General features: G+C 41.9%; 1 protein-coding gene across 3 annotated transcripts in view; it reads left to right on the forward strand.

Annotated features, from left to right (window-relative positions):
• Positions 1-8,005: 8,005 nt before the first annotated feature.
• The window catches only part of LOC114662081 (E3 ubiquitin/ISG15 ligase TRIM25-like), a 34,085-nt gene continuing 28,743 nt past the window's right edge, over positions 8,006-13,347 (forward strand). The window contains exons 1-2 of one of the 3 annotated variants that reach the window (XM_028815404.2): positions 8,006-8,665; positions 10,539-10,634. In XM_028815404.2, the coding sequence (XP_028671237.1) occupies positions 8,078-8,665; positions 10,539-10,634 (684 nt within the window). In that variant the 5' untranslated portion in view covers positions 8,006-8,077. The remainder of the gene's footprint in view (positions 8,666-10,538; positions 10,635-13,347) is intronic. The other 2 variants (XM_028815402.2, XM_028815403.2) reach the window with 2 other exon arrangements.

Here is a 13,347-nt window from a genome sequence, read left to right on the forward strand (position 1 = left end):
CATCTTGGAGAACTAACCACAGATCTTCTGTGGATGTAGGCTTCCTCACATCCTTCTGTCTCTTCATGTAATCCCAGACACACTCGATGATGTTGAGATCAGGGCTCTGTGGGGGCCATACCATCACTTCCAGGACTTCTTGTTCTTCTTTACGCTGAAGATAGTTCTTAATGACTTTGGCTGTATGTTTGGGATCATTGTCCTGCTGAAGAATAACTTTGGGGCCAATCATACGCCTCCCTGATGGTATTGCATGATGGATAAGTATCTGCCTGTATTTCTCAGCATTGAGAACACCATTAATCCTGACCAAATCTCCAACTCCATTTGCAGAAATGCAGCCCCAAACGTTCAAGGAACCTCCACCATGCTTCACTGTTGCCTGCAGACACTCATTATTGTACCGCTCTCCAGCCCTTCAACGAACAAACTGCCTTCTGCTAAAGCCAAATATTTCAAATTTTGACTCATCAGTCCAGAGCACCTGCTGCCATTTTTCTGCACCCCAGTTCCTATGTTTTCATGCATACTTGAGTTGCTTGGCCTTGTTTCCGCGTCGGAGGTATGGCTTTTAGGCTGCAACTCTTCCATGAAGACCACTTCTGGCCAGACTTCTCCAGACAGTAAATGGGTGTACCTGGATCCCACTGGTTTCTGCCAGTTCTGAGCTGATGGCACTGCTGGACATCTTCCGATTTCGAAGGGTAATAAGCTTGATGTGTCTTTCATCTGCTGCACTAAGTTTCCTTGGCTGACCACTGCGTCTACGATCCTCAACATTGCCCGTTTTTTGTGCTTCTTCAAAAGAGCTTGAACAGCACATCTTGAAACCCCAGTCTGTTTTGAAATCTTTGTCTGGGAGAGACCTTGCTGATGCAGTATAACTACCTTGTGTCTTGTTGCTGTGCTCAATCTTGCCATGACGTGAAACTGCCTTCCACAACCTCACCTTGGTAGCAGAGTTTGGCTGTTCCTCACCCAGTTTTAAGCCTCCTGCACAGCTGTTTCTGTTTCAGTTAATGACTGTGTTTCAACCTACGTGTGACATTAATGATCATTAGCACCTGTTTGGTATAATTGGTTGATCAAGCACCTGACTAGAATCCTACAAAATCCCTGACTTTGTGCAAGTGTACCTATAAGAATTGATGCTGGTTTGAAGGCAAAAGGTAGTAACACCAAATATTGATTTGATTTAGATTTTTCTTTTGTGCTCTCACTTTGCATTTTGTAAATTGATAACAATAAACAATCATTATTTATATTTCTGAAAGCATTCTTTGTTTACAGCATTTTTTCACACCTGCCTAAACCTTTTGCACAGTACTGTACATTTGCATAATTTGTTGCTGAAAATTTCCACACGTTTGTTGAGCCAGGAAGTACATTGAACACCGCTAGTAAACTTAGTTTTGTCTGAGTAGTGCAAGTTCTGTATGGTTTTTTTGGATGCTGCTTTAAGCTACTTTGTTTTTGATGAACTGGCAAACTGGTTGCACATTCTATTTCACAAAAATAACTTTTCTTTTTAAGACAACAGTTTTGTTACAGTTTGAACTACAATTTCATAATATACACAATGTTTGATTTCATGGACAGTAATATGCAAACTGTTAAACAAGTTTAATCTAAAAAATCGTGTCAATGTTGATTCAGCATAGGATGCCCAAGTCTTGATTTTACCTGACATGAGGGAGGATTGTAAGCAAATGTTTTGAATGCAATATTAAGACATTTTTCTGTGTAGAGATAATTTTATATTTAAAGAATACCAGGTCAGGACCACAATAAACTAAAAACTAGCGGCCTGTTGTGAGCCTACAACAGCCATAAAAAAAGTTTGAGCCTGGGGCTACAAGTGAAACACAAAGTTTGTAGAAGGGCATACAGTAAGTCATGTCTAGCCAAGAATGGTGCAAGGACATGAAGCCTGACCATGACAAGCCCCAGCAAGAATACAGCGCGAGGCAAGAACAATCCGTGAACGGAGCGCCAGCTCCTTGCTAGCGCTGCAACACCGTGTCCTCACATGTTTAATTATTAACAATATAGATTATTTAAATGAAGTTAAAGTTTTATCTGTATAATATAATAAACATATTTTGCTGCATTTCATTTTAAAAATGATATCGTCATCATATGTAAATACGCGCTTTATGAAGTGGCTCAAGTTGTGCAATATTACAACTGTATTGCATGTTTACATTGAGGTAATTGTACTAATAAGTACAAACAGTTTTACAAGGAGCACTTGATGGACTGATTGGGTGTGTTTGTAGTTCTTGGGATGAAACTGTTTCTGAACCGCGAGGTCAGTACAGGAAAGGCTCTGAAGCGTTTGCCGTATGAGAGCAGTTCAAATAGGCAGCATGGCTGAGGCAGCGTGTGCTTGATGCTGTATAAATTTCCCCTTGGGATTAATAAAGTATCTATCTATCTATCTATCTATCTATCTATCTATCTATCTATCTATCTATCTATCTATCTATCTATCTATCTATCTATCTATCTATCTATCTATACCGATAATTCTCTTTCTGATCAGCTGCTGTACAGCTGTGATTCCACACTCGGATGCAGTGATATAAATACTCTGAGTGGTGCAATGAGAGTAATATGGAAAAAGATGATCCGCTGTGGCAACTCCTAACGGGAGCAGCTGAAAAAGAAGACGAAGGTGCATTGAGAGTAACAACACTAAAGCAGCTATGGTATTTGGAATAGTTTGGCTATTCCATGGACCATTATATTGTTACAGGTTAATTACAATCAAATGCCTTAAACTAATAAACAATATGTGGTTAATTTCAGTGTATATGATAAAGCCGCGTCAGGAAAATGATTCTAAACAAGAAAGGGAAATCACACTGGAACAAAAGCATCGGTTTGATGATGGGTGTCCCGCCAGTTTGCAAAACCAAGCAGAGAACTTGCATACACCAGGGTTTGAGCTACCGTGAAAATGTGCGTGGCTTTATGCCAAGTTTAGGTTTTATACATCGCGATTTGAGCAAGGAAATGGGAGTACGCAACATTTTTGTGTGTACGCACCATTTATACATGAGGCCCCAGGCCTTCTGGAACAATAAATGAATCAAAGTGAGAATTGTTTGGCTATAATAACAGTAGAGATATTTGGCACAAACCCAAGACAGCATTTCAGGAGAAGAACCTCCTACCAGCTATGGTGGAAGGTTTGGGGTTGCTTTGTTGCCTTGCAGTCTTTGAGTCAACTATGAATTCTGCATCATATCAAAGTGTGCTTGAGGAGAAAGTCATCCATCAAAAAGTTCAACACAACAATGATCTAAACCACACAAGCAAATCCACAAAGGAATGGCTCAAAAGAAGAAATGTAGAATTACAGACTGGTCTAGTCAAAGCCCTGATTTGAATCCCATTGAAATGTTGTGGGGAACTTGAAATGGGCAGTACATGTAAGAAAACTTCCAAACCTCTTGCAACTGAAGGAATTATGCATGGAAGACTGGTTAAAAATTTCACAAGTCAACGTCAAGAGAATGGTGGGCAGTTATGCAAAAAAAATAAGCAATTTTTGCTTAAGGAGGCAATACCAGCTTATGAGGCCAAGGGTGTACTTAGTTTTCCCCTATACATCTATTGATATTTGTGTTGAATAAATGATTGAAAAGGCAACATTTGCTTCCTTGTTTTATAACTTTTCCAAAAGGCACTCTTTGCATGAAGATCTAATGTTTGCCTTTTTCAAATATATTGAAAAAGTAAAAAAAATTCACAGGGTGTGCTTACTTTTTCATATGACTGTATTTAAAACATGAAAATATCTTATATACATCTACGTGTGAAAGTGTGTGTGTCTGTCCGGCCCGAAAGTGAGGGGTGGAGTTGGGGTAAGGACTCCACCTCTGAGGAAACAGAAACTCACTTAGCTGCTAAATACACAAGCGAGGCCAGCATGTCAGCAAAACGAAACCTCAGAAAAAAGACAATGTCGCTAACATCGGCAAAATGGCATCCCTTTTACTTTTCTTCCTGCCGCTAATGCACAAACAATGTGAGCACATCAGCAAAACGAATCCTCCTAGGAGAGATATGCCCAGACTTCCCTCTCCCCGGCTACTTCTTCTAGCTCATCCGGGAGAATCCCGAGGCGTTCCCAGGCCAGCCGGGAGATATAGTGCCTCCAGCGTGTCCTGGGTCTTCCCCGGGGCCTCCTCCCGGTTAGACATGCCCGGAACACCTCACCAGGGAGGAGTCCAGGAGGCATCCTGATCAGATGCCCAAGCCACCTCATCTGACTCCTCTCGATGCGGAGGAGCAGCGGCTCTACTCTGAGTCCCTCCCGGATGACTGAGCTTTAAGGGAAAACCCAGTCACCCTGCGGAGGAAACTCATTTCAGCCGCTTGTATTCGCAATCTCGTTCTTTCGGTCACTACCCATAACTCATGACCATAGGTGAGTGTAGGAGCGAATATCGACTGGTAAATTGAGAGCTATGCCTTTTGGCTCAGCTCCTTTTTCACCACGACAGACCAATGCAGAGCCCTCATCACTGCAGACGCTGCACCGATCTGCCTGTCAATTTCACACTCCATTCTTCCCTCACTTGTGAACAAGACCCCGAGATACTTGAATTCCTCCACTTGGGGCAGGATCCCGCTCCCAACCCTGAGAGGGCACTCCACCCTTTTCCAGCTGAGGACCAATGTCTCGGATTTGGAGGTACTGATTCCCATCCCAGCCGCTTCACACTCAGCTGCGAACCGATCCAGAGAGAGCTGAAGATCATGGCCTGATGAAGCAAACAGGACAACATCATCTGCAAAAAGCAGAGACCCAATCCTGAGCCCACCAAACCGGACCCCTCAACAACCTGGCTGCGCCTAGAAATTCTGTCCATAAAAGTTATGAACAGAATCAGAGACAAAGGGCAGCCCTGGTGGAGTCCAACTCTCACTGGAAACAGGTTCATTATACTGCTGGCAATGCGAATCAAGCTCTGATACCAGCCCTTATCAGGGGGTCCGGTATCCCATATTCTCGGAGCACCCCCCACAGGATTCCCCGAGGGACACGGTTGAACGCCTTTTCCAGGTCCACAAAACACATGTAGACTGGTTGGGCAAACTCCCATGCACCCTCCAGGATCCTGCCAAGGGTGTAGAGCTGGTCCACTGTTTTGCAACCTGGACGAAAACCACACTGTTCCTCCTGAATCCGAGGTTCAACTATCCGACGGACCCTCCTCTCCAGGACCCCCGAATAGACTTTCCCATGGAGGCTGAGGAGTGTGATCCCTCTGTAGTTGGAACACACCCTCCGGTCCCCCTTCTTAAAGAGGGGGACCACCACCCCGGTCTGCCAATCCAGAGGCACTGTCCCTGATGTCCATGTGATGTTGCAGAGGCATGTCAACCAAGACAATCCTACAACAGCCAGAGCCTTGAGGAACTCTGGGAGTATCTCATCCACCCCCGGGGCCCTGCCACCAAGGAGTTTTTTGACCACCTCGGTGACCTCAGTCCCAGAGATGGGGGAGCCCACCTCCGAGTCCCCAGGCTCTGCTTCCTCATTGGAAGGCATGTTAATGGGATTGAGGAGGTCTTCAAAGTACTCCCCCCACCGACCCACAACATCCCGAGTCAAGGTCAGCAGCGCACCATCCCCACCATTTACAGTGTTGACACTGTACTGCTTCCCCCTCCTGAGATGCCGAATGGTAGACCAGAATCTCCTTCAAGCTGTCCGAAAGTCATTCTCCATGGCCTCCCCAAATTCCTCCCACGCCCAAGTTTTTGCCTCAGCAACCACCGAAGCCGCATCCTGCTTGGCCTGCCGGTACCTATTAGCTGCCTCCAGAGTCCCACAGGACAAAAGGGTCCTGTAGGACTCCTTCTTCAGTTTGACGGCATCCCTCACCGCCGGTGTCCACCAAAAGGTTCGGGGATTGGCGCCACGACATGCACCGACCACCTTACGGCCACAGCTCCGGTCAGCCACCTCAACAATAGAGGCACGGAACATGGCCCATTCGGACTCAATGTCCCCCACCTCCCTCGGAACGTGGTTGAAGTTCTGCCGGATGTGGGAGTTGAAGCTACTTCTGACAGGGGACTCTGCCAGATGTTCCCAGCAGACCCTCACAATACGTTTGAGCCTTATTGTCCAAGTCGGGGGACAATAAGTATGCCCACACCTGCTTGGCACCTCTCACCGGGGGCAACTCCAGAGTGGTAGAGTGTCCAGCCTCTCTCAAGGAGATTGATTCCAGAGTCCAAGCTGTGTGCCGAGGTGAGCCCGACTATATCTAGCCGGAACCTCTCGACCTCGCGCACTAGCTCAGGCTCCTTCCCCTTCAGAGAGGTAACATTCCACGTCCCAAGAGCCAGCTTCTATAGCCGAGGATCAGACCACCAAGGTCCCTGCCTTTGGCCACTACCAAACTCACACTGCACCCGACCTCCTTGGCCCCTCCCATAGGTGGTGAGCCCATGGGAAGGGGGACCCACGTTACCTCTTCGGGCTGTGGCCGGCCGAGCCCCATGGGTGCAGGCCCGGCCACCAGGCGCTCGCCATCGAGCCCCACCTCCAGGTCTGGCTGCAGAGGGGGGCCCCGGTGACCCGCGTCCGGGCGAGGGAAAACGCAGTCCAAATTTTTTATTCTTCATGGGAGGTTTCTTTGAACCGCTCTTTGTCTCATCCCTCACCTAGGACCAGTTTGCCTTGGGTGGCCCTACCAGGGGCATAAAGCGCCGGACAACAGAGCTCCTCGGATCATTGGGACACGCAAACCCCTCCACCACAATAAGTTGGCAGTTCAAGAAGGGGATGCCCAGAAGAGTTCTTTTCTATTACCTGACATCTCCACATTTCAGTTTATTTTCTAATGATTTCAAAAGTTTCTAGGACCCCGGGCTTTTTACACGGCTAGTAACTTAATAATATTCATAAAAACAAAATGAAAAGAAGCATGTCGTAGTTCCTAATAATACAATGATCCAAAATTGCTGACATGATTTAGTCACATCATAGTCATGTTGTCTTGGAAGCCATTTTATCCCACTGCAAGTGTGGGCTTACAATAGAATAGGATTGTCAGCTGTGTTTAAGAAAGCCATACTCAGTCGTTCTGAGAAATAATTTGCATACAATTTCTTATAACATTTTACTATTCTGCTAATTCTATTGTTAGATGTTAAAGTCTTCTTTTTTAGTAAGTTTTTAAGACAATGCTTTTTCTTCTGAATTCTGTCCCCATACCACTGGTAAAAACTTAGCAGCTTGAGGATAAGCTTATTGAAATTTTTATTTTCAAGCAATGATAGCAGTGTTTTTTTTATCACTTTTTATATTTGACTTCTTCACTTTTTTAACTTCTTGCTTGTCAATTTCATTTTTGCCTAAACAATTTTAGCTTAGCTTTGACTATGTGGACAGGTGCTCATTTGTATATTTTCACCTCTGTGGCCTGCTTTCCCCATGCTGACTACTCATCAGATTTTAATTGTTTACCTGATGTGTGATGGCGGCCTTTCTCCTAACAGAGTTGTCTTACCTCTGTCTTAATAAACCATCATGGAGTTGTCCAAGAGTGTGTTGTACCAATGTTTGATTCCAAATTCTGCTGCACAATTAAGTATTTTTACAAAAGTGGAAAGGAACAAAAAATGATATTCAGGCTTGTCCTTTATTACATGTGGAACCTTGGAATCAAATACCTGCTTTTGGCCAGTCTTTTATAGCACATCCCTTTGACGGATGCATCTATGGAAATTCCCTCAAGGACACTTTTTACAACTGGCTTCCCCAGCTGGACTGCTATATCTGCATCCGCTCTGCAGTAACTAGTTAACAAACTTATTTTTTACATTTTAAACCCAAGTGGATAATAATGGTGGCCTTTGGCAGTGGAAAACATTTTACATCTGTTGCCTTGTACTGCTGCCAACCATTTTCCGAGCATTTCTGTTTTTCCCACATCTAAACTCCGCCTCATTCTTTTGTTTTAAATAAAGACACATCAACAACAATCATTTCGTTTTTGCTTGATTCTTGCAACCTAACACTTGTCTAGGACACTTCTGTCTGTCCAGGATGGCAGAAGCAAATATTTCATTGTCCCAAGATGAGTTTACCTGCTCGGTGTGTCTGGAGTTACTCAAGGACCCGGCCTCAACTGCATGTGGACATAATTTCTGCCTGGACTGCATTCAACAGTACTGGGATCAGAACAGCAACATGGGCGTTTTCAACTGTCCTCAGTGCCGACAAACTTTCAGCCCAAGGCCTGTTCTGGGCAGAAATACCACATTAGTTGAAATTGTGGAGAGATTCAAGAAAACCATGCCCAGCCATCCTCTACCTGAGAATCACACTACTCCAGGAGATGTGCCGTGTGACTTCTGCTTGGACAAAACAATTCCAGCCGTCAAATCTTGTCTAACCTGCACAGCCTCGTACTGTGAGTCACATATCAAGCCGCATTATGATGTTCTGGCATTGAAGGCACACCTACTGGTTAATCCCCGGCGAAATCTGTGGGAAAGGATATGCCCTGCACATCAGAAAGTCATTGACATTTTCTGTAAAACCGATGAAACATCCATCTGCTGCTTTTGTGCAATGACTGAACACAAGAGCCATGACACAGTCATATCAAAGACAGAGAGGGAAAAAAAACAGGTGAGAGAGGTGGGGTGGGGCATGGCTTTCATTTTCATTGATGACATATAAAATAAAGAATAAAGGATGAGTAAACAGTGCACCTCCCTAGTTAGATTAAGAAACATAAATAATATTTATTTTACGTTGCACCAGCTGGTCTATTCAGTCTGGTGTTTAAATTTAACTGCTGAAGCATCAGCTGGCTTCTTATCTGCAAGGTTTAGGTAGTATTCTCAACAGAGATTCATGGCTCTGAAATCAGTTCTTCATTTATTAAACCAAATTTTGATAGATTTTTCAGGGTCAATGATCTTTGTTGAATGAAGTTTGTATGTGCTATTTCTAATAATTGGCTTCCCACTGTAATCATTTTGAACACTGATGTAGAGTTTCAATGGCCTTTTATTTCTTTTTCTTATAACATCTGCCTCAAGTATGGGAATTTTCGCTTCTTCAGGTTCATTTTCACTTCATCATTTACATGATGTTGTTCCCCTGCTTCCCTACTAAATGCTTCTTGTTTTCCTTGTACATTTTACTGCCACCTCTCTTGCTCATCTTGCCTTTAGCTGTTCAAGTGATTAATTTTGTTCAGATTGAAGCACTATTTGCTATGGAAGCCGAGAGAGGACGTGCAATATTGTTATTTTTGTATTGTGTCCTCAACATAACGGACTAAACCTACTTTTGCTCACTATTGTATATATTTTTATATATTGTATATATATTTATACATACACACACATATACGCACATATATATATATATATATATATATATATATATATATATATATATATATATATATATATATATAAATAAATATATATATATATATATATATATATATATATATATATATATATATATATATATATATAAATAAATATATATATATATATATATATATATATATATATATATATATATATATATATATATATATACAGTATATATATATAAATATATATATATATGGTGGCATGGTGGTGCAGTGGGTAGCACTGCTGCCTCGCAGTAAGGAGACCCGGGTTCGCTTCCCAGGTCCTCGCTGTGTGGAGTTTGTATGTTCTCCCCGTGTCTGTATGGTTTTCCTCTGGGTGCTCCGGTTTCCTCCTACAGTCCAAAGACGTGCAGGTTAGCTGCATTTGCGATCCTAAATTGTCCCTAGTGCGTGCTTGGTGTGTGGGTGTGTGTGTGCATGCCCTGTGGTGGGCTGGCACCCTTCCCGGGGTTTGTTTCCTGCCTTGCGCCCTGTGTTGGCTGGGATTTGCTCCAGCAGACCCCCATGACCCTGTAGTTAGGATATAGCGGGTTGGATAATGGATGGATGGATATATATATACATATACACGCACACAGTTTTTATTGTGAGTACCGTTTGGGATGGTGGGCATCCTAACTCGGTTGGATGATGGTTCCTCACTTGGATGGGAGGTCATAATGGAAGGTCAAATGGAATGGTGTACCGGCCAGGGTGGATGTTGGTTCCTTAATAGGACAGGATGCCTGCTTGGAAAAATAGAAAGTGTCTGTGGACCAGGATTATGTGTTTCCCCGCAATACATGGTGGCAGCATCCCACTTGGGGAACTACTAGTGAATACCCACAGGGCATTTTGGGAATTATAGTCCCATACAACAGCCCTGTCAGGGTTCCTTGGTTAGGAAATCCAAAATCCAATTGCAGAGGGTGATGCTAAATCATAAATTGAAGTGAAGAATTCAAACTGAGTGTTACTGGTGTTACATATAGCATGAAAAGGCCTTCATGCATTGCTTCAGTATTATACAAAGCAGAGATGATACAAAAACTGATAAGAGTATATCCTTAAATACTCTATTTACCTTCTTAAAATTAAATTTTTATGCAAATCTATCTTTCTGCACAGAGCCATTTAAATATGAAGCAAACTGAAATACATCACAGAATTGAGGAGAGGCTACAGAAACTCACAGAGCTCAAAGAGGGTATGGAGGCCTTTAAGGTATGTTTCCTGCCAACCAAATAAATACAGAAGAATATGAATGATTAGTCCAATGCAATGTATTTATTAGAATAAGAAAACATGATAATTACAATATAGAGCATTAAGGGTTTCTTTGTGGGTTAACATGGTGATTCAGTACTTAGTAGCTATTGCCTCACAGCTCTGGACTCCCAACCTGATCACTGCCTGCCTGGAGTTTGCATGTTATACTAATGGCTTCAAGACCTGTGTGAACTGGTAACCCCAAATAAACCCCTTATGAGTGACTGTGGGAGAGTGTATGAATGTGTCTTATGACTGAGAAGCACTCCATTAAGTACTGGCTACTGTCTTGTGCCTGATGATGCTAATATATGCTCCAGCGCCCTTAACTCTAAACTGAATTATACTGTTCTTTTTTTTTTTTTTTAATATTTTTATTTTATTAATTTTCATTGTAATCATTCCATACAAACAGATCAATTTATAACCCAACAAATTTGAAGACTAATCAAACCCCATCCCTGAGAAGGAGAGCTTAGCTAAAGGAAAATTGCTTTAGGCTTTTTAATAAGGCAACATTAAACAAAAGAAAGGGAGAAGTAAATATCTATGTAAATAAGAGATGGAGAAGGGAGTTAAATGCAATAATAGTTATTTCTCTTATTCTAAAATAATATTGATTAAATCCTGCCATGTTTTGAAAAAATGTTGTACAGATCCTCTAACTGAAAATTTGATTTTTTCCAATTTCAAATAATATAAAACATCGGTTTCCCACTGACTTATAAGAGGAGAATTAGGATTCTTCCAATTTAACAAAATAAGTCTGCGTGCCAAAAGTGTAGTGAATGCAATCACCGTTTGCTTGTCCTTCTCCAATTCAAGTCCGTCTGGAAGGACACCAAACACAGCTGTTAGTGGGTTAGGAGGGATTGTGATACTAAGGCTGTCTGAGAGGCACTTAAAAATTTTTGTTCAAAATGATGTTAGTTTAGTGCAGGCCCAAAGCATTTGACCCAGTGAGGCAGGAGCTTGGTTGCAGCGCTCGCAGGTTGGATCCTGCCCTGGAAACATTTTGGACAGTTTTAAGCGAGACAGATGGGCTCGATATATAATTTTTAGTTGAATAATTCTATGCTTTGCGCATATGGAGCTCGAGTGAATTCTCTGCTTTGCTACCTTCCACTCCTTTTCTGATATATTGATTAAGAGATCTTCTTCCCAATGTCCTCTTGGATCTTTGAAAGGTAGGAACTCTAATAAGATTTTATATATTGCGGAAATAGTGTTTGTTTCCTCGAAATTGAGCAGTATTTTTTCCAGCATTGTGGAGGGCGCAAGGTGGGGGAAATCGGGCAATTTCTGTTTAACAAAATTTCTAATTTGAAGATAGTAAAAGAAATGTGTAGCTGGGAGGTTGAATTTTGAACGTAATTGTTCAAAAGATGTAAATATGTTGTCTATATAAAGATCTCTGAGCATTTTAATCCCAAAACTTTTCCAGGTATTAAAAACTGGATATACTTGCGAAGGTTGAAAGAGGTGGTTCTCTTGCAGAGGTGCCACTGATAAAAGATTTTCCATCTTAAAATGCTTTCTAATTTGGTTCCATATTCTGAGTGAGTAAAGCACAATTGGGTTATTAGTATATTTGCGATAACTTTCATTTATTGGAGAGCAGAGCAGGGAATATAAAGAAGTACTACAGGATTTTACTTCTATTGCGGACCAAGCCTGTGTATGTTCATTTATTTGTGTCCAGATTTTTATGGCTTGTATGTTTGCTGCCCAGTAATAAAACTGAAAATTAGGTAAAGCCATGCCACCTTCTGCCTGAGGTCTTTGTAGGGTCGCTCTTCGGATACGTGGGTGTTTTGAGTTCCAAATGAATGAGGTTATTATTGAATCTAACTGTTTAAAAAACGATTTATTGATATATATTGGAATGTTTTGAAATAAAAAGAGAAGTTTAGGAAGGATATTCATCTTAACAATGTTAATTCTTCCGGCTAGAGTGAGATGAAGGGTTGACCATCTATGCAACTCTTGCTTAATTTTTTCCATACAGACGCCAAAATTTTGTTGATAAAGAGCTTTATGTTTACTTGTGATATTTACCCCTAGGTATTTAAACTGATCTGCTATGGTAAAAGGTAGGGTGTCCAATCTAATATTATATGCTTGTGAGTTCACTGGAAAGAGTATACTTTTATTCAGATTAATTCTAAGACCAGATATCTTTTGAAATTCTGTTAGTGCTGTTAAAACAGCGGGGACAGTGTTTTCTGGGTCTGATATATATAAGACCATATCATCTGCATATAGAGAAATTTTCTGTTCCAGTCCTTCTCTGACAATCCCCTTTATCTGATAAGAATTTCGGCAGTGAACCGCCAGTGGTTCAATAGCGATTGCAAACAACAGTGGCGACAAGGGACATCCTTGTCTGGTACCACGTTCTAGTTTAAAGTAGTCTGAGCAAATGTTATTAATACAAACTGAAGCTTCTGGATTGGTATACAGTAGTTTGATCCAAGCACAAATATTCAGGCCAAACCCAAATTTCTCCAATGCAGTGAAAAGGTAATTCCATTCGATCATGTTCATGATCAATTATACTGTTCTACTCAGGAATTCCCAAAAGAAAAATTCTGATTTGGCTTTTGGTTCTGCCCTCTGCTCACTTCGCTCACTAACTGATGTTTTAAGTTGTTTATAATTGTGTCTT

The sequence above is a fragment of the Erpetoichthys calabaricus genome, chromosome 12, assembly GCF_900747795.2.
Source record: "Erpetoichthys calabaricus chromosome 12, fErpCal1.3, whole genome shotgun sequence".
Taxonomy (NCBI): domain Eukaryota; kingdom Metazoa; phylum Chordata; class Cladistia; order Polypteriformes; family Polypteridae; genus Erpetoichthys; species Erpetoichthys calabaricus.